At 58.1% G+C, this 19898-nt stretch overlaps 1 protein-coding gene across 4 annotated transcripts in view; it reads left to right on the forward strand.

The window, feature by feature from the left end:
- The window catches only part of COL27A1 (collagen type XXVII alpha 1 chain), a 130274-nt gene that overhangs the window by 100559 nt on the left and 9817 nt on the right, over positions 1-19898 (forward strand). For all 4 annotated transcript variants that reach the window (XM_051842706.2, XM_051842708.2, XM_051842719.2 and 1 more), the window contains 13 exons: positions 835-942; positions 5584-5637; positions 5728-5835; positions 6749-6802; positions 7158-7211; positions 10072-10128; positions 10240-10293; positions 10627-10680; positions 10900-10953; positions 11583-11636; positions 11716-11823; positions 12200-12307; positions 12926-13033. In XM_051842706.2, coding sequence (XP_051698666.1) covers positions 835-942; positions 5584-5637; positions 5728-5835; positions 6749-6802; positions 7158-7211; positions 10072-10128; positions 10240-10293; positions 10627-10680; positions 10900-10953; positions 11583-11636; positions 11716-11823; positions 12200-12307; positions 12926-13033 — 975 coding nt within the window. The remainder of the gene's footprint in view (positions 1-834; positions 943-5583; positions 5638-5727; positions 5836-6748; positions 6803-7157; positions 7212-10071; positions 10129-10239; positions 10294-10626; positions 10681-10899; positions 10954-11582; positions 11637-11715; positions 11824-12199; positions 12308-12925; positions 13034-19898) is intronic.

Below are 19898 nucleotides of genomic sequence, written 5' to 3' on the forward strand. Positions count from 1 at the left end.
CCAGGATACAACCCCAGCTGCCCCACACCCCTGAAGTCCCAAGCAGACCTTGGATCCCCCCCAGTAACTGCAAGCAGGTGCCCCCCCCCAACCCAAGCCAGGAACTGGCCAAATGTCTCAGTGGCTGTTTCAAATCCCAGCTCTGCCCCTCCTGCTCTGGGTCGAATGACAACTCCACTCGGCCTTGACTTGCACCTCCCTTGGGGACTTCTGTGAGGGTTCAGTCAGAGACCCCCAGATACAGTCAGCACGTGGTCCAGGGCAGGGCTTCAAAAGAGGAGAAAATCACACATGGATTTCAAAACTTTGGGTGACCAAGGGGAGGAAGACAGGAGCAAGGGCCGGAACGGCGGGACCGGGCAGCCCACCTGGGAGGTGCGTTCAGAGCTCAGCTTGCTGCCACGTGGCTTCCTTAGCTTGGAGTAGGCACCTCCCTCCTGCGCCTGGCACGCGACGATCGTGGCTGTTCCGGCCGTTGTCACCAACAATTTCTGCGCGCAGCACTGGACGGAGTTGTTTCTGAGGGGCTTGGTCCTCCCATGTGTCAGCCGGGGAGCAGTAACCCTGTCTCCCGGATCCGACCCCTTCCTGTGAACTCCGTGGGCGTCTCTCGGAGCTGAGGGCGTGTGGCTCCCGCCCTGGCTGGGTTGTGCCCTTTGCCAGCTGCCCATGCTGCCCTGACCCTCTTGGTGGTTCCGGGCACTGCCAGGTGAACCCAGGGACCGGTGAGCAGAGGATATGAGAATGGAGACCTAGGGTCAGGGGCTCGGGTGGGCTTGAGGACTAATTTCTCTCTCTCTCTCTCTCTTCCCTCCTCATTCCCTCGCGATCCAGGGGGACAGGGGTGACCCTGGGCCTGATGGTGAACGTGGTGAGAAAGGCCAGGAAGGGCTGAAGGGCGAGGAGGGCCCCCCTGGCCCCCCTGGCATCACCGGAGTCCGGGTAAGTGCAGGCTGCTTCTTGGCCCTGAGGATCCTGTGTGGGGAGTGCCCCTGCCTGTTCAGACAGCGGGCCAGCAGTCTCTGGGCAGCAGCCCCCTGAGCACACCCTGCCGTGGTCCTTCCTCCTCCGGGGGCTTGGCCAGAGAACTCCTCAGGCCATGTCCCTCCCCTACTCAACTGTGCATGGCTCCCAGGTTAAGACGCTGCTCTGCCCTACACACACCCAGCCCCTGCCCGCCTCATCCCACCCGACTCTCTGATTGTTATCAGAGAGGTCGCGGACCCTGCCCAGACTCATACAGTAGAAATGGCGGGGCTGGGGCTTGCACGATGCTCTCATGTGGTAGAAATCTAGGCCTTCGGCTGAAGAGCTGTGAGGCAGAGGCTGGGCGGAGGTGCAAGCCTGGTTTTAGAACATCTCAAGCGTTAGACTGACCACGTGAACTTGACTTTGGAGTGGGGCCAGGGCAGCTTCCACGGCTGAGGAGGATGTGTGCCATGTCGGGGGAAGGGGGTCGGCTCACTCACCCTGCCTGGGAGCAGTGGACGAGGTGGCCCCGCAGACAAGCACCTGAGTGTCCAGGCCTGCAGCTGTGTGCCTTGAGCTGGACCCAGCAGGTGTGAGACGGCCGCTCGGCTGCCGGCCGCCTCCCCTGCGGCGCAGTTCAGCCTTCAGGCCCAAGTGCATAGATCGAGGTTCCTGCCTGGCCCAGTGGCCCAGCTGCATTCAGGCTTGCTCATGACAGCCTTTCTCCCTCCTGGAGGGCTCCCATGGCTCACCCAGGACGGCTCCAGATTAGTCTGCAACAAACTGCGGGTGGTGGGGAAACATTTGTTTCCTAAAAATAGAACTGAAGCGCTAATGTCCTAACAGCTGCTATGGAATGAGCTCACCCAACAGCTAGAGGAGCACAGGAGGTGCTTGGTCCCACAGCCACGCCAGGAGGCGCCCCTGGACCTGACTCAGGGGTGCGGAGGGTGGCCGGGGGTGGGGGGACTGAGCTGCAGGGGTGCTGGCCCTGGCCCCAGTTCTCCATCAGGAACTTGCTGTGTGACTTCTCTCACTCCTCGCCCTCTCTGGCCCTGCCCTGGACATGATGGAGGGGTTGGAAGGATAGTGGGCTAAGATTACCCCGAGTTATAGTGAGCTGTGAGTATCATGACTGAACAGGCAGCACGTGTGACAAAAATCACCTTGGAAGCAGAATCCCAAGGCTGAGCCCACGTTTGTGACTGAAGCAACCTCTTCTCTGTGTGGTTCGGGGCAAATCACTGCCCCTCCCTGGGCCTTTCTCGTCTGTAAAGATTGAAGGAAGCTTGAGATGAGAGGGCACTTTAGAAAATGCACTGGAAATCTAAAAAGTTCTCTATGGATTTGGAGGAGGAAATGACTAGAAGCTGATGATAGTGGTGGTGGTGATAACAGTGACCTAGGTAGTGTTGGCGGTGATGGTGGTGGCTTTGGTAACTGGTGGTGGTGATGGTGATGGTGATGATGGTGAAGATGATAATGGGGATAGTAGTGGTGATGGTGGTAATGGTAATAGTGTTGGTAGTGGTGATAGTGATGATGATGGTGATAGTGGTAGTGATGAATGGTGATGGTGGTGGCATTGGTGATGGTGATGGTGGCAGTGATGGTGGCGGTGATGGTAGTGGCATGGTGGCATGGTAATGACACTGGTGGAGCGGGCGAAGGCAGCGACAAGAGTTGCAGTTGTGGTGGTAGTAATGGTGTTGGTGGTTCTGTCGGTATTTTGCTGTCACTTGCAATTCTCCTATGCTGAGGTTGGAAAGGGTCGCTGGGGCCAGACTGAGTGTGTGTCGGTGTGGTGGGGGTGGGGGAGGCTGTCCCTGAGTCTCCCAGGCCTCAGGGCTGCAGGACAGATGCCTCCTGGTCTGTGGCCTGGGAACAGCTAGATGTTTAAAAATAGAATTTGAGTCATCAGGGGCTTTCCAGAAACACATACACGAAACAGGGCCCTGCTCGGCATGGGTTGCATCTGTGACACCGGCTCCACCAGAGTCGCGCCGTGACACCATCGCCTCATGCATGTGTCCTGCACTCTGGCGCTGATGTCCTCACAGTGACACAAGCGCCTGACTCTGCATTCCTCAGAACGTGTCCCCATCCAGGCAGCAGTGCCCCTGACCAAGCACAGCCTCACCCCACCGAAGGCTCCAGCCTGGACTGGGGGTTTCCACCAGGGGGACACTCTGGGTGGGAGAGGGCCCAGCAGAACCAGCGTGGGGCCTGTCCCCCGGCCCATGCCACGGGCTTTGCTACTAACTCCTTCTTCCCTCCGAGGGAGCAGTCCGCAGAGCCCGCCAGCCACAGCTCAGCCAGCACAAGCTCAGGACAAAGCTGCCCCCAAAAGCAGGGGTCCCCGGCTCCTTCTAAGCAGCCAGGTGACCCACAGGTGGCACCTCCTGCCCCCGGATTCTAGTTGCTTTAGCTCAGACCTGGGCTGAAAGGTGTCTTCCTCCCCACACTGTGGTGAGCATTCAGCGAGAATTTGCCCCGGGGGCAGACACAGGGCCTGGCCCTTGGGGCAGGCAGCAAGGGCTGCTCCGGTTTCAGAACTGGAGGAGCCGGAGACCTTGGGATTGCCAAGGCGGCGCTGTCCAACAGCAACAGAGCGCATGCCACACACGTCATTTTGGATTTTCGTTTAGCCACGTTGTAAAAAGGTAAAAGGAGACAGATGACATGAATGTTAGTAATAGGTTTTATTCAGTGCAGATTTCCAAAACAGTATCATTTCAACACATGCGCAATATAAAAATCGTTGAAATACTGGGCATTCCGTTTCTTTGTACTGTTTGAAATCTGCTGACACAGCACATCCCCACTCAGATGTAAATTTTCATGGGAAATACTTGATCTGTATTTAGATCTCATGACTTTTTAAAAGCATTATTTATTTATTGACTTACTATTTGAAAGGGAGAGAGAGAGAAAAAGAGAGAGAGCTCTTCCATCCTCCGTTTTACCTCCTAAATGACTGTAAGAGCCAGGGTTGAGCCAGGCTGAAGCCAGGAGCCAAGAGCTCCATCCGGGTCTCCCACTTGGACCATCTTCCACTGCTTTTCCAGGCATTTTAGCAGGGAGCTGGATCTGAAGTGGAGCAGCCGGGACTTGAACCGGTGCTCGATGTGGGATGCCGGTGACCCAAGTGGCAGCTTAACCCACGGCACCCCAGCACGGGCCCTGATAATTTTGCTGTTGAAGGTGTGTACCTTCATGTACACGAATTGTTCCCAACACATGTAAAAGCTTTCCAGTAGCTGAATTGCATGTCAGCTTTTAAATGAAATCTCAACTCATTAAGTAAGCTGGTGAATTCACTTCCCGAGTCACCGGAGCCACATTTCAGAGCTCAGTAGCCACATGTGGTTGAAGGCCCTGTATCAGGCAATGCAGCGCTGGCCCAAGACCTCCAGGAAACAGGCCCAGAGAAGGGTCATGCGGGAAGCCCAGCACCCTCCCAAGGCCTCTGTCCCGCCCTTCTGAGGCCAGTGTGGGCTGACCTGGGACAGAGGTGTCGTCCGCAGTCACTGTTGCCATGTGTGTCTTTTGAGTGACGTTTCTCCCTCCTGCAGAATCGCAACCAGACTTCTACGTGCTGGGCCCACAGAGGACACAGCGTCCCTACTCCAGAACAGCCATGCCCAGCCCACATGTTTCCCTGTTCCTCTAGGACCTGCTTTCCTGACCCTCGTCACCATCAGCGACACCCGATCCAAGAGGGGACCTCACCTCCCTCATCCTGGAGCTCATTCCAGAGGGACTGACCAAAGCCAGCCCTCTGGGGCTTGCCAGCAGGGCGCATGTGCTGCCCGACTCCACTGAGGCCTGCGGTCAGGAAGCGCCTTGCAGGCCAGCAAGGGTGGCCTGCCCTACCCCTCTGTGTCCCATGCTCGGCTGGCCCAGGGCTGGCCCTTGCCCTTCTCTGTAACTGGGTCTGTCCTCACATTCACACACACTCACCCCTGCTGAGCACTGGCTTCCACTGGGGCAGGGGCAGAGTGTCCTGTTAGAGACCCCAGAAGGAGTCCAGCATGGTGCCTTGGGCCACAGCCTCCAGGGATGTACGGAAGTGACACATGGCGTCTCAGAGACGCGGGAGCCCAGCAGATGCCTCCTGCTGCCTGGTGCCATTATCGGGGACTCTCAGCCGGGTGGTAGAAGAGTCCCTGGCCATGGAGCCCGGAGGGCCTGGGGTAAAACTGAGACTCTGCTGCCCACTGCTGGCCCTGGGCAGGTCACAGCACCCTTGGGTCCCTTGCTGACCCAGTCTAGGCCTGGCATCAGGGTTGGCAGCAGAGTGGAACAGTGCTTGTCACATGGAGAGAGCTCAGTGCTTTGAGTGCCAGGTGGTAACCATGGCGACAGCAGAGCCTGCACAGGTGCTATGCTTGAAGAAGCCCCACCCTGCGCTGGTCCCAGCACTTCCTGTGGGCAGGCGCTGTTGTCAGCTGTTCCCATGTCCCTCAGTGGAATCCTTAAGCTGGCCATGGGAAGGTTAGGTCATGCTCAAGGTCACAGGGCACCGAGCTGCAGAAGGCACCGGATGGATCTACCTCAATTTCACGTCTATTCCTAACCTTTCTCCTGCTCTTTGCCTTCCTCTCCCTACAGGGACCTGAAGGAAAGGCGGGGAAGCAAGGCGAGAAGGGCCGGACAGGGGCCAAGGTAGGCTCCCCGCCCTGCTGTGCTGGCCCAGGCCCCGCCCCTGCCCGTCACGCTGGCCGGCTCACAGCTTGTCTCTCCTCCTGCCACCAGGGTGCCAAGGGCTACCAAGGACAGCTGGGCGAGATGGGTGTCCCTGGAGACCCTGGAGTCCCTGGCATGCCAGGCCCCAAAGGCTCCCGGGGCAGCCTGGGACCAACGGTGAGGACTCTGTGGTTGGGGTGGGGGAGTCAGGCATGGAGGAAGGGGGCCAAGGGCAGGAAGGGAGGCACTGGGTTCCCCTGCACAGCTGTTGCCCACTCCCACCACTGGCCGAACGCCTGGCTGTCACCATCCCAAGGTGTCCCATGATTCATTGTCCTTTAACTCCTCGACCCTTTGGGGACCCGCAGAGAGGTGCGGCCCATCGCTCTGGGAAAACTTAGACGACACAGCCCGTTGTAGCCACGTGAGGGGCCTCGGGGTCTTTGGGAGCTCTCTCTGGCCCCAGAGGAGGAAGCCCTGCTATTGGGGCGGGGACAGCTGCTCTTGGAAAGCAGCTGCAGGAGGATCAGGGTGAAGCCACTGCAGGGCCCAGGAAGACCATGACAGTGTCTCAGGGCGTTGCTGGGCTGCCCTGGAGGAAGGGGCATGGGGGGCTCTGACAGCTGCTGGGAGAACTGCTGACCCCAGGGAGGGGGGACGGGCGGTGTGCGACAAGCACCTGCACTGCTCTGTGGCGTCTGCCAATGACCGTGGCGTCACGGCCGATCTCAAGCTGCTGTGGTGAAATCTTTGCAGGCTGAGGTGGGGACAGGGTGCGCAGGTGGTGTCCCCACCACCCGGGTCCCAGCCCAGGGACTAGGCAAACACAGGCAAAGCTCTAGCCACTTGTCTTTGATACAATGGGTTTAACTGTAGGTCTGCAACATTTCATTGTTAATAGGGGTTCTGTTCGACTGGTGTGAAAATCCCAGGAGACCCAGCCGAGGGCAGCCACAGGGTGCTCCAGAGAGGAGGGCTGGGGTCACTTGCTGCCCACCTTGTCCCCTGGGCAGTGGAGCTTAGTGGGGGCCAGCGGCACCCTGCTGTGAGAGCCACACTCTGTGCCAACGACAGCTTCCTCCCTTCCCAGGGTGCTCCAGGACGGATGGGGGCCCAAGGAGAGCCAGGACTGCCTGGTTACGATGTAAGTAGATGCCACCTCCCTGTACCTGCTCCAGGAGGCCCCGGGACCCACGGGTAGGACAGGCGGGGGTGGGGCAGACGGCGAGACCGCCATGCCTGAGCTCCGACCCGGGAGACCCCGACTGCTCTTCACAGCAGGGAGTAGCCCACTGTCACCCAAGCTAGCACCTCCCCAAGGGTGGCTGAGCGAAACTCATGTCCCACTTCTGGGGAGACCAGGGCCCAGAGAGACATGTGGAGGGTTGGGGCAGAGGCAGGCCCTGCTGCACAGCCCTGTGACTCTGTCTGTCCCTGTCCTTCATTCCTCCGGAGTCCTAACTCCCCCGTGCCCCCGCCTCCATCTTGTTTGTCTGCAGGGACACAAAGGCACTGTGGGACCCCTCGGACCTCCTGGACCCAAAGGTGAAAAGGTGGGTGTCTGCTCTCAGGGAGGCAGCACCGAGGTCAGCTCCGGGGCCAGCGCCAGTCCTGGACTCCTTGGGGACCATGGCAGCACAGAACGTGCATGGCGATGCCCCCTGCAGGCTGGAGCCAGCAGGTCCACGTTCAACACTGGATCAGGTGTCATCTCCGTGCCCAGCACTGGAACAAAAGCAGACGCGACCTCTGTCCCCATGGGGCCTAGGGCCGCGCAGGGGAAGCAGACATCAGTCATGTGACGGGTCAGGCAGTGCCGAGCCATCTCCATGAGACCTGGCAGAGAGAGTGAGGACGGGGCTCTGAGCGAGGAGAGGGCTTGGGCTGGGCAGTGGGGAAGCCCAGCGGTCACAGCGAAGCGGGCACCACAGCGGCACAGCCACAGGTGTGTCCACCCCAGCCTGTGGCTCCGCAGTGGGTCGAGTGACGGCTGGACGGAAACTTGCTTAGCGTACCACCTGCCCCACTGGTGGTGGTGCAGGTTGGGGCGTGGGGGCCAGCAGGTGCCAGGCGTCAGCGCTGGGTCCCATCCGCAGGCAGCACAGCCCACGCCTTGAGTCCCTCTGCCTCCCCGGCTGCTCTGCCATAGCCACTCCTCGCAGGCGGCCCTGTTGCTTTGCACCGTGCCTCCCCAGCCCCCCTTTCTCTGGCTGTATCAGCTTCCCATGAACTCCCTCCTGCTGTGGGGCCCGGCTGGCTTCCCCGCTGGCTTCACCTCCTGCTTGGAGGAGGACGGGTCTGCGATCAGAGTGGGCTATAGCCCCGGGGTCCTGCTGCTGCACCTGGCATAGAGAAGGTTAATGGGGACCACAAAAGAAGGAGGAGCCAGTGTGCCCCCAAGGCCTCCACTGTGCAGCCGGCAGGTCCCAGGGCTCCTGGGCCTTGTCTGTCCCATCTGGTAAGTGGGTGAGTACCTTGGAAATGTGGGCTGAATGGGACACCGCTTACCTGTCAGCCAGGTGCATGCTGTGGCCTCCAAGGTGTTATCTGTTCATTCCTCCAGCTGTCCAACTTGGTGTGCTCCAGCCGCTGAGCTAGGGGCTGGGCAGGGGGTCCCGAGGGGCTCATCTGTTGTGTGTTGGTTCCTGGTGGCGTGCGCTCTGAGAAATGCATCACTGGGTGGTTTTGTGGCAGCAGGGACGCTGTAGAGTGGGGTCACACAGACCACAGTGGCTAGAACAGCATGGGGTGCTGATATTCTGTGGGCCCAGTGTATACGTGGCCAGTCACTGTCCCACGCATCTTTACATGGTCATGACCACGGTCACAAGAGTCCTGGCCACAACCTAGATGGCATCGGGAAAGGAGAGAGCAGGCAGAGACCCAGGATTCCCCCAGAGCGCTCTCTGGGACCTGTCAAAGTGTCGGGTGGGGAAAGTGAGTTTCCATGATGCTCAGGGACTGATTCATGCCCTGAGGGCAGGGCAGGGCGGGGCCGGGATCCAGACTGATCACAGGACCTGCTCCCCAGGCCAAGATCAGACCTGAAGGGACGGGCTGGAAACAGGACTCCAGCTCTCCAAGCTCATCCCCAATGGCAGCTGCGCTATGGGGCAGTGAGGGTCTACATGGCTGGCTCTGGCCGGAGGGCCTTGGCAAAGGGCCTCAGTTTCCCCCCTAGGCCGAGCAGCACAGCTGTGGAGCCTATGGAATTGTGTGTGAGACAAACCTCAGGATGTGCCCAACACCCTGAACATTCCAGGGAAGCCTGGGCCTGTCCCTGGAGCCCCGGCGCCCAGGCACCCCGCCTGCCTCCAGGCTCTGCCCACAGGACCACAGAGGCTGGTGGCCAAGTCGTGTGGCCGCCAGCTCCCAGCATTGCTGCTGGCCAGGGATGCTCTCAGGCCCCGGATGCAGTTTCCCTTCTGCTTCTCCAGCTGCCCCTCCCATCCCTGCACCAAAGGGCCCCCAGTTGTCTGAGGCTGCGGTGGCCAAGCCCAGGGTGACCCCCCATGCCATTCTGCTTATACCGTCCGTGCGGCTGGCAGGTGGCGGCGGGTCCCTGGGGGGCGGCCATGGCTGACGCCCTCCCGTCCACACTGCCCCTGCCCCAGCCTGTCCCCTGTCACGGCTGTGTGGCCCACGGCCACCGCCATCTTCATCAGCAGCGGCAGTTCTCACGGCCACGTGCTGAGCCCGTGTGAGCGGCCGCGTGCTGATAGCACCGCGAGGCATCCCAGTCCCGCTTGTGCTCACAAAAGGGTGTCGCGTGCAGGACCCCGAGGTGGCCTTCGCTGGGGTGGGGGTCCCTGGCCACGGGGAGAGGGCTCTTCATCCAGGTTCTCCCAGCCAGGACCAGAGACAGGGCCCTTTCTTGGGGCTGAGGAGTAGGTCTTGTCCTCCCCATGGGCCTCTGCGGCCTCACCTCTGAAATGGGGATGATGTTAGCACCTGCCTCGTGGGGCGGCTGGGGGTCTCTGGTGAGCCTGCCTGTGCGGGGCCCTTGGCAGTGGCCGAGCGGAGGCAACTGTTGCTAGTCTGGCCACGCATGGTTCAGGATCTTGTGTGTCATTTTTTGGGATTCCTGCCACTTGCCAGGGGCTTCACCACTGTCCCCATTCCCATTTCCCAGCTGGAGGGACCCCCGACTTAGCTCCCTGACTTTGCGGGGTCTCACTAAGGGTGGGGGGGTGAGAGATGGACAGCGAGGCGCACTTTCTTCTGCATGCTGCAGTCCTGGCTCCGCACCCCCAGGGTCTAGCTCAGAGCCAGCTGCCCCTTGTCTCTCTGGCCTCAGTCTCACTGTGTGTAAGTCCAGGCCAGGCTTAGCTCTGCCCAGGCCCTGGGCCCAGCTTCTTGGCGTTCTGTAGCAGCAGGCAAGTGTTTGTCCTAAAGCCGGTTCTGTGTCTGCAGGGCGAGCAGGGCGACGATGGTAAGGCCGAGGGGCCCCCTGGGCCGCCCGGAGATCGGGTAAGCACCTCTGCCCCTGTTGAGGGGGGAGGGGGACACTCCCAGGGGGTGTGGCAAGCAGTCCCTGCACCTGCACAGGGCCCATATTCTGCTGTTGTCCTTGTCATTCAGGGCCCTGTGGGTGACCGAGGAGACCGCGGGGAACCGGGGGACCCTGGATACCCCGTAAGTAACGGAGCACTCCGTGGGCAGGAACAGGAGTGTCTAAGGGGGCTGTGTCGCTGGCCAAGCCCTGGCATTCACCTCAGGACCCTTTGGGTGGCTAGGACCTCCCCTTCACACTGTGAGGGGGGATGGATCATGTGTGCTGGGGGCACCTGCCCCTCCTCCTCCCCCCTCTCTGTCCACGCTGGGCAGGGCTGGGGTCTTCGCTTCACCCATCTGACCTTTGAGGAAGCAGAGGCCGAGAGTGACAGCGACACAGGACTGGGGAAAAGCAGGGCTCCTGGCCACACCCCGCTCCTAGGTGGCCCTCACCTGTGTCTCCTTGGCTTCCAGGGTCAGGAAGGTGTACAAGGCCTCCGAGGAAAGCCCGGCCAGCAGGGCCAGCCCGTGAGTGGTGCCATGCCTGTCCCATCCCTGCCCCGAGGAGGGGTGGAGCGCTGGGAATTGAGGAACTGGGCCCTTTAAAGCTTAAAGTGACCCTTCTTGCTGGGGAGGCTGGGGCAGCCCCCAAACCCCTCCCCACCCTCCCCCTCCAGGCGGAGACTGGCTGCCCACTCTGGGAGAGAGTCCTGGGGCTGCCTTGCGTCATCTCACCTTGGTTTGCAGGGGCATCCGGGACCCCGGGGGCGGCCGGGACCCAAAGGATCGAAGGGTGAAGAGGTAAGAGGTCTCCGTGCACCCCAAGGAGGCTGAGGCCCAGTGAACGGGAAGAGAGCCCGGGGCCCCAGCAGCAGGGCCAGGAGGGAGCCGGACCCGTTCCATTCCCTTCACGCAGCCTGGGGCAGGGGGCAGACCGGCTCCACATTCCAGGGCAGCCCCTCTAGGAGGTCAGCCAGTGGGACTTGAACCCAGGCAAGAGTCAAAGCCAGCCCCTGTCCAGCACGGAACAAGAGAATGGGACCAGCGCAGCAGGGGCTCTCCCAAGGCACGGATGCGCATGGAGAAGCAAGTTCGAGCCTTGGACCCAGGGCCCCTGTGCTCCCACCACTGAGGCTGGGCCAGCACTGCCTCAGTGCCCTCCCCTGCCCCTAGCCCAGCCCCTCTGCCCACACCCAGGGACATCATGCTCCTGGGGGTCAGATGGGCCAGCCAGCAAGGAAGTGGGCAATGGCCAGAGCCTCCGTGTGTGGGACCACGAGGGGACAACTGCGGTGGCAGACCCCAGGGCCAGCTGGGTGAAGTTGAATGTCCACAGAGCCCCATGTGCCTCTCAGTGCCCCGTCCCAGCACGCCTAGGGTTCGTTGCCGCCTCCAGGCAGGCCTCTATCATGTGGCCTTTGCTTTTTCAGGGACCAAAGGGAAAGCCAGGCAGGGCCGGGTCGCCAGGCCGGAGGGGGCTCCAGGTGAGTGACCCGTGGCTGCTGCCCTCCCGCCGTGCCCCTGCTCTCCAGGAAGCTCTCACCGTGTCTTCTGTACTCACAGGGCTTGCAGGGGCTGCCAGGGCCCAGGGGCGTGGTGGGGAGACAGGGCCCTGAGGGCGTCGCGGGACCAGATGGGTTTCCTGGCAGGGACGGTCGAGCTGGACAGCAGGTGAGTGGGGCTCGGGCTAACAGATGGTGTCTCTGTTGGAGACCAGGTGTGGGGGGGGGGGGCGGGGGGGGGGCGTCCATAGGCTGTGGGCCAGAGCTGGCTGGGCTGGGGCTGGGCAGAACCATCAGATCCAAAAGTCCCCTGGAAGGCGTCGAGTGGAGTGGCCTCACCCCTGGGGGGCTGGGAGTAGAGTCCTCCGCTCATCTGCTCTGCCATAGGGCTCCCAGTTTCGGGGTCTCCTGGTCCCTACACCCTGCCCCTTCTGCTATACCCAACACTCTCCCTTGGGGTGAGGACGTCACCTGTGCCCTCCCAGTCGTCCCGTCCCGCCTCCCTGGCTGCCGACTTCCTAAATATGAGAAACCTTCCTTGACAGGGGGAGCAGGGGGACGATGGGGACCCTGGCCCTGTGGGCCCCGCTGGGAAGAGAGGAAATCCAGGCGTGGCCGGCTTGCCTGGAGCACAGGGACCCCCGGGAGTCAAGGTCAGACCCTGCCCTCCCCTTCTCCTCTCCGTCCTCCCCACCCCCACCCTCATCTCTGCCTGGGCACTGAGCACCGTGGTGCCGAAGCATCAGGCACACTTGTCCTGGGCTCGGTGACCCGGCCACAAGCTAGAGCAGGGGGCAGCGGGTGTTTGGGTTGTCCGAGTGCGCCCTCTCGTGGGGCTTTGTGGAACAGCAGGTGCTGCTGCCGGCCGCGGGCTCCTCTCCGAGGCACTTTCGGGAGCTTGCTGGATCGGTGCGGTGCGTGGTGGAGGCCACCGTGTGTCAGCCCAAGCCCAGAGCTGGGCGCTGAAGCGGAGGTTGGGAGGAAGGACTCGGGCCTTGGCTCCGGCCTTCCCCAAGCTCGAGGTCTGGCTGGAGCCCTCTGAGAGTGCAGGGCTTGGCCCAGGGAGGAGCGGGAAGCAGTGCAGGGTGGGAGCTGCGTGGCGGGTGTGGAGAGGGGCCCTCTCCCGGATGCTCCTGCCTTGCGCTCCCTCCCCAGGCCCTCACCGTTGCCCCACCCTCCTGGGAGTCACCCTTCTCCTCTCCCAGCCCCTTCCCTTCTGCCACCCCTCACCGCCTCCCCCTTCTGACTGCCAATGTTGGTGTTTCTTTAAGGGTGAAAGCGGGCTCCCCGGGCAGCTGGGACCCCCTGGCAAGCGAGGGACAGAGGGCGGAACCGGACTTCCTGGGAGCCAAGGGGAGCCTGGTTCCAAAGGCCAGCCGGTGAGTGAGTCCCTGGGCATGCACAGCCCACACGTTGTCATGCATACGCCAGCATGTCCGCACACACACGTGCGTATGTGCACACTCGGGTACTCACGTGCACACATACAGTGCACCACCCTCCTGCACACTCAGTGTACACACATGCTGGCATGCACAGCCCACACGCTGACATGCATACGCCAGCATGTATGCACACATGTCTGCATGTGCACACTCGGGTACTCACGTGCACACATACAGTGCACCACCCACCTGCACACTCAGCGTACACACATGCTGGCATGCACAGCCCACACACTGACATGCATACACCAGCATGTACGCACACATGTCTGCATGTGCACACTCGGGTACTCACGTGCACACATACAGTGCACCACCCTCCTGCACACTCAGCGTACACACATGCTGGCATGCACAGCCCACATGCTGACATGCATATGCCAGCATGTATGCACACATGTCTGCATGTGCACACTCGGGTACTCACGTGCACACATACAGTGCACCACCCACCTGCACACTCAGCGTACACACATGCTGGCATGCACAGCCCACACACTGACATGCATACACCAGCATGTACGCACACATGTCTGCATGTGCACACTCGGGTACTCACGTGCACACATACAGTGCACCACCCGCCTGCACACTCAGCGTACACACATGCTGGCATGCATACACCTACACACACGCATACTCACACACAGACCCACATGAATGCACCGATGTGCACACATGTACATTTGCATGCAGTGCTCACATGTGCACACACTTACAGGGATGCACACGTGTTCCGTCATGCACAGCCAGACCAGAAGCCCTGGCCTGCTTTGTGACAAGGGCAGCGCACCTCACGCTGGCACGGGAGACCATCCTGGCCCACTGGACGCGGTGTGGGGAGGGAGGGAGGAGGGCCTTCACAGCAAGGAGAGGGGCAGACAACCGGAAGCCGGGCTCCGCGAGCTCCTGGCACAGAGCTGCCCTGTCCCTGGAAAGGGGAGAAAGTGAGCCAAGAACAGGCGGCCGAAGCAGAGACCAAGCAGCGCCTGCTCTCGCCACCCCATCTGAAAACAGATTTTAACTTAATTAAGCACGACCAGGCTGAACACCTGCTCCAAGACTCCATACCCTTTAGTCAGTGTTTCTGCAGAGTGGCCTGCAGATTCAACACAATGTCAACCAAAATCTCTTCAAGCTTTTCTTGGGGAAAAATGGCAGGCTGGTTCTAATAATGAAGTTCGCATGGAAATAGGAACTGCAATGACAGGAACGCCTTTGGAAAGGAGAGCCAACTCGGAGGACGGTGGTGCTGCTTCCCGGACTCGCTGCCAGTCGGTGATTTTCATGTCCTCACAGGCGGGAGAGCAGACTAGAGTCCCAGAAACGCACCGGCCGTTCGGACAGCCAGTCCGGAGCAAACAGTTGCTAAGGCAATTCAGTGAAGACAGAATCGCGTTTTCCAACACGTGCTGCAGGACCAGTGGATCCCTCACTCCATGTACAAAGCTCAGCCCGGATTTTAGATGTGAGACCCAAAACGATGACACTTGTAGAATAAAGCACCAAGGACAATCTTTGAGACCTTGGATTAGACAAAGATTTTTTTTTTTTTTTTTGGATATGATACCAAAAGCATGGGCCATAAAAGACAAGCTGATAAATTAGGATCCATCAGTATGTAAAACTGTTGCTATTTGAAGGACAGTGGCAAAGCCCGGGAGTGCAGTGGAGGATGGCCCAGGTCCTTGGGCCCTGCACCCGCATAGGAGACCGGGAGGAGGCACCTGGCTCCTGGCTTCGGATCGGCGCAGCGCACCTGCCACAATGCGCCAGCCATAGCGGCCACTTGGGGGGATGAACCAACGGAAAAAGGAAGACTTTTCTCTCTGTCTCTCTCGCACTAACTCTGCCTGTCAAAAAAAAAAAAAAAAAAAAAAAGATGGAAAGACAAGCAACATCCTGGGATATATTTACAAGTCATCTCTGTGATAAAGCATTTCTATCCAGAACATATAAAAAGTCATCAAAACTCAGTGTTTAGAAAATGATCAGCACAGGAAAAAAATTACATCGACGATTCAGAGGGATCCTGTGAAGAAGGTATACAAATGGCCAGGGAGCTCACGGATTGAAAATTAATGTCCTTGGCTACTGGGCAGATGCCTGTTAAAACCACGCCTCTGAGCACGGTGATTCAGAGACTCACCATACAAAGTGTTGGCAAGGAAGTGGAGCGTCTGAGCTCCCACACTCTGATACCAGGCATGGAGAATGGCCCACCATTCTTTTTTTTTATTTTTTTGACAGGCAGAGTGGACAGTGAGAGAGAGAGACAGAGAGAAAGGTCTTCCTTTGCCGTTGGTTCACCCTCCAATGGCCGCCGTGGCCAGCGCACCGCGCTGATCCAATGGCAGGAGCCAGGTACTTCTCCTGGTCTCCCATGGGGTGCAGGGTCCAAGTACTTGGGCCATCTTCCACTGCACTCCCTGGCCACAGCAGACAGCTGGCCTGGAAGAGGGGCAACCGGGACAGAATCCAGCACCCCGACCGGGACTAGAACCCGGTGTGCCGGCGCTGCAAGGCGGAGGATTAGCCTAGTGAGCTGCGGCGCCGGCTGGCCCACCACTCTTGACATAGCTGGGTAGCTTCTTTAAAAGCTAAACATCCGCTTACCATATAGTCCAGCCGTTGAGCAGTTTACCAAAGGCAAATAAGCACGTGCGCATAGAGAGTACACTTGAAGCTATTATGTGTGATAGCCCCATGTGTGCACATCAGAAGCTGAGCACATAAACTAACCATGGTCTGTCCACACGCTGGGGCCCTGTTCAGTAGTAGTAAGAGTCAACTACAGATGCCCCTCAATCTACCATGGCTTGCCTCCCAAGACACCTATTGTGTGTTGAAAATACATTTCCAACGCCCGACCTGCTGGCTGTCGGAGCTCAGCAGTGCGGTGCGCTGTCTGGGAGGATTGCCTGCCCGCGTGATGGTGCACCTGGTAGGGAGCTGCCCCTGCTGCCCCACTTCTGCAGGAGGGTGTCAGGCAGGCGCTGCGAGGCCGGAAAGAGACCCCAGTCAAAGGCGAGTTTCCACCAGATGCACCATCATGAAGTGAGAAGCCTTAAGTCGAACCATCCTCAGCTGGGGGCTGTCTGTATTGACCTGTGCAACAACACGGATGAGCCTCAGAACCGTTGGTTGGAGTGAGAGAAGTCAGATGAACAACAGCACCTGCCGTGGGATTCCGTTTATACAAGAGACAAAATGCAAAGTGTGCTGCAGCGAGGGAAGCGGTGGCTCCTGGAGATGGGGGGGGGGCAGGCAGGAGGAACGGGCACTTGGGGGCTGGGCGATGGGTATATGAATGTGCACACGTGTGAGAATTCGTCAGATTGCACAGTTTATGCAGCTGTTATTCATCTCCGGTTTTACTAAGGAACAGCTTTGAAAACGTACTTGCTCTCTGCACCCGATGATGGAGTAGGGGAGACAAGGTACACAGGTGAACAGGGAGGAGGGCTCACAAGCCCACCTCGGAGCCACTGCCAGCCCAGTGCCCAAGCCAACGGCATCACAAGATAGGAAACTCACGGACTCGCATCCCCAGTGAACACAGACGTGGGAATCGTAGTGGCGTACTAACACAGGGAACCCAGCGACGTGTGTAGAGGGCTGTCCACAGGGCAGAGAGAGTCTCCCCGAGAGTGCAAGGCTGGTTCATCCTATGAAATCGGTGCGGCACCCCACATGAATAGAATACAGCACAAGCATCATTTGGTCATCTTGGCAGATGCCAAGAGCCATTTGGCAAAATCCAGCATCCTTTCTTGAGCAAAACAAAGCGGCAGTCGAAGGGACTTGCCCAACTTGCTCGTCTGTCCAGGATCCACCCCTGTCTCACAGGTGACGGTGAACGGTGGCAGGCTCACCCCTAAGATCAGGAGCAAGCCAGTGTGCATTTTTACCACTTCTAAGGGACAAGTGACATGGCATGATCTATGGAAAACTTAGAAAATCATAATGAATGCACAAAATAAAACTATTAGAGCTAATAAGATTGTAGGATGCAAGACTAATATACAAAATTATTGCTTTTATGTACTCATACAATATATAACAATCCATTGTGTGTATGTTAGCAACAAAAGTGAAATTTAAGAAAATAATTTTAATAGCATCAAAAAGAATAAAATAGGAAGAAATTTAACAAATAAGAGTAAGACAGGCATGGTGAAAACTTCAAAACGTGGTCGGGTGAAAACTTCGAAGCTTGTTGAAAGAAGCTAAAGAAAACCTGAAGGAATGGAAAGACAAACCCTGTCCGTGGGTAAGAAGACTTCGGATCACGAAGACGGCACTACTCCCACAGCCTGGTCTGCATATTCGATGCAATCCCTCTCAAAATGACTTTCCTGTCAAAAACCGACAAGTCGATCCTGGAAGTCATATGGAAATTCAAGGATAGTCTCCATGAAGATCGAAGCTGGCAGACTCACATTTCCCATTGTTACCATGCTTTGCGAAACTAGAGTGATCAGTAAAATGCCCCCTGGCATGGGATAGACAAAGATCAATGGAGTAGCATTCAGGATGCAGAAATAAACCCCTCCGTGTTAACTGCCTTTCAACCGGGGTGCTGAGACAATTGAATGGGAAAGGAACAGCTTGTGTGTTTGTGTTCAGTAAATAATGCTAAGATGACGCCGGCGCTGTGGTGTAGCAGGTTAAGCCGCTGCCTGCGATGCCACATCCCATACAGGTGCCAGCTTGTGTCCCACTGGCTCCACTTCTGATCCAGCTCTCTGATAATGTGCCTGAGAAAGCCGCGGAAGATGGTCCAAGTACTTGGGCTCTGTCACCCATGTGGAAGACTTGGATGAAGCTTCTGGCTCCTGGCTCCTGGCTTCAGCCTGGCCCAGCCCTGGCTGTTGCAGCCATTTGGAGAGTGAACCAGTGCATGGAAGATCTTTCTCTGAATCTCCCTCTTCTGTAACTCTGCCTTTCAAATAAGTAAATAAAGTAAAAAAATAATAATGCTAAGACAATTACATATCCACATACCAAAGGATAATGTTGGACCCCTGCCTTATACCACAAACAAAATTCAGCTAAAAGTGATGAACTGGGAAAACAGTGGAAGATGGCTCAAGTTCTTGGGCCCCTGCACCCACGTGGGAGACCTGGAAGAAGCTCCTGGCTCCTGGCTTCAGATAGGCACAGCTCTAGCCTTTGTGGCCAACTGGGGAGTGACCCAGCTCTCTCTCTCTCTGCCTCACCTTCTCTCTCTGTGTAACTCTGAGTTTCAAGTAAATGAATAAATCTTAAAAAAGAAACATAAGTTTAGCTTCAATGGACAACATCAAGAAAATGAAGAGACTCAAAGGATGGGAAAAAGTGCAAATTGTGTGTCTGATAAGGAATTGTGTAGCTGGGATGTATAAAGAACACTTATAACTCAAGAATAAATGGACAACCCAACTTTAATGTGGGCAAAGTATTTGAATAGGCATTTCTCCAAAGAAAATCTGCAAATGGCCAATAAGCACATATAAGGCAAATCAGAACCACAATAAGACACCATTTCATTCCTCCCACGATGGCTACAATAAAAACACAGCTGAAAGTGTTTGACAAAGTTGTGGGGGAAATGGGGCACTTGACTCCCAGCTGCACACCCAGGAGAACTGAACCCAGGCGTCCACACAAAACCTGCCCACCAGTGTTCATACCAGCATTGTTCGTGCCAAAATGCACACTGCTGGAGTGTGTGCCAGCTCACACATGGTAGTAACCTGCTGTGTCTGTGTGGTGGAGACCGGCAGGGAAGCCGACATGCTGACGCAGTCTGCAGCATGGATGAACCTTGCAAGTGCCACGCAACTGAAAGAAGCCAGGCACCAAAGGCTTCTTGCGTGGTCCCCTTATGTCCAGAATCAGCAAATCCGTAGAGCCAGAGAATAATTTAGTGGTTGCCGGCAGCTGGAGGGAAAGTGGGGAGGGGTGTGGCGAATGCTCATGGTGTGGGGTGTCTTTGGCGATGGTTGAAAATGTTCTGAAATTGCCCATTTGTGTAGTCAAGACACCATAAGAAGATGGATCTCGTGCAGTGCAGTAACTCCATGAGATTCTGTATTGAACAGATACAGCAGGTGGAATTCAGAATGTATGGGGCCCTCCCACAGCCTGACCCCTCAGCCTCCCCTCCCTCCCCAGGGCCAGCTCTTTACCTGCGTGAGCGCACCATCTCCTCCAGCTTACTTACAATCCTGTTTTAGACAGAGAAACTGAGGCAGGGTGGGGGGAGTGGTTTGTCCCAGGTGTCACCACGTAGGGGCAGGAGGTTCCAGCCCGTGGCTTTCTCACTTGTGAGCATGAACGTCAAGCCCGGGGAGTGTGCTCATAATGACAGCTGCAGCGTCCCTGGAGGTCCAGGCCCTGCCTCCTCGGCCCAGGCCCGGCAGGCTGGCTGGCCTCCTCTGGAGATGGGAGCCTGGGCGCCGGGAGCAGAGGCACACAGGCCCTTGCACTGAGTCTCACGCACTCCACGACTTGGTGTCGTGTGACTTGGAGCCGGTTCCCACCCTGCAGCTTCCTCCTCTGTGGGCAGGGGCCAGGTTGTCTGCTGGGGGTCATGAACACGCATGCATAGCAGTGCGCAGGACACCCAGCAGGCCCCCAGCCAACGGGGTTACCTTCGGGCACTTACTTCCTTATGGAGCTTTTGGGGAGGAGTCCGCAGGGGCTTCACCCTCTTCCCTGAATCCGCGGGGCCTGAGCTGCTTGCGTGCCCCCACCTAGTGGAGTCCTCCGAACTGACCGAGGGTGCAGGTGCCTGCCCCGTCCCAGCCCAGGC

The sequence above is a fragment of the Oryctolagus cuniculus genome, chromosome 1, assembly GCF_964237555.1.
Source record: "Oryctolagus cuniculus chromosome 1, mOryCun1.1, whole genome shotgun sequence".
In the NCBI taxonomy this organism is placed as follows: Eukaryota; Metazoa; Chordata; class Mammalia; order Lagomorpha; family Leporidae; genus Oryctolagus; species Oryctolagus cuniculus.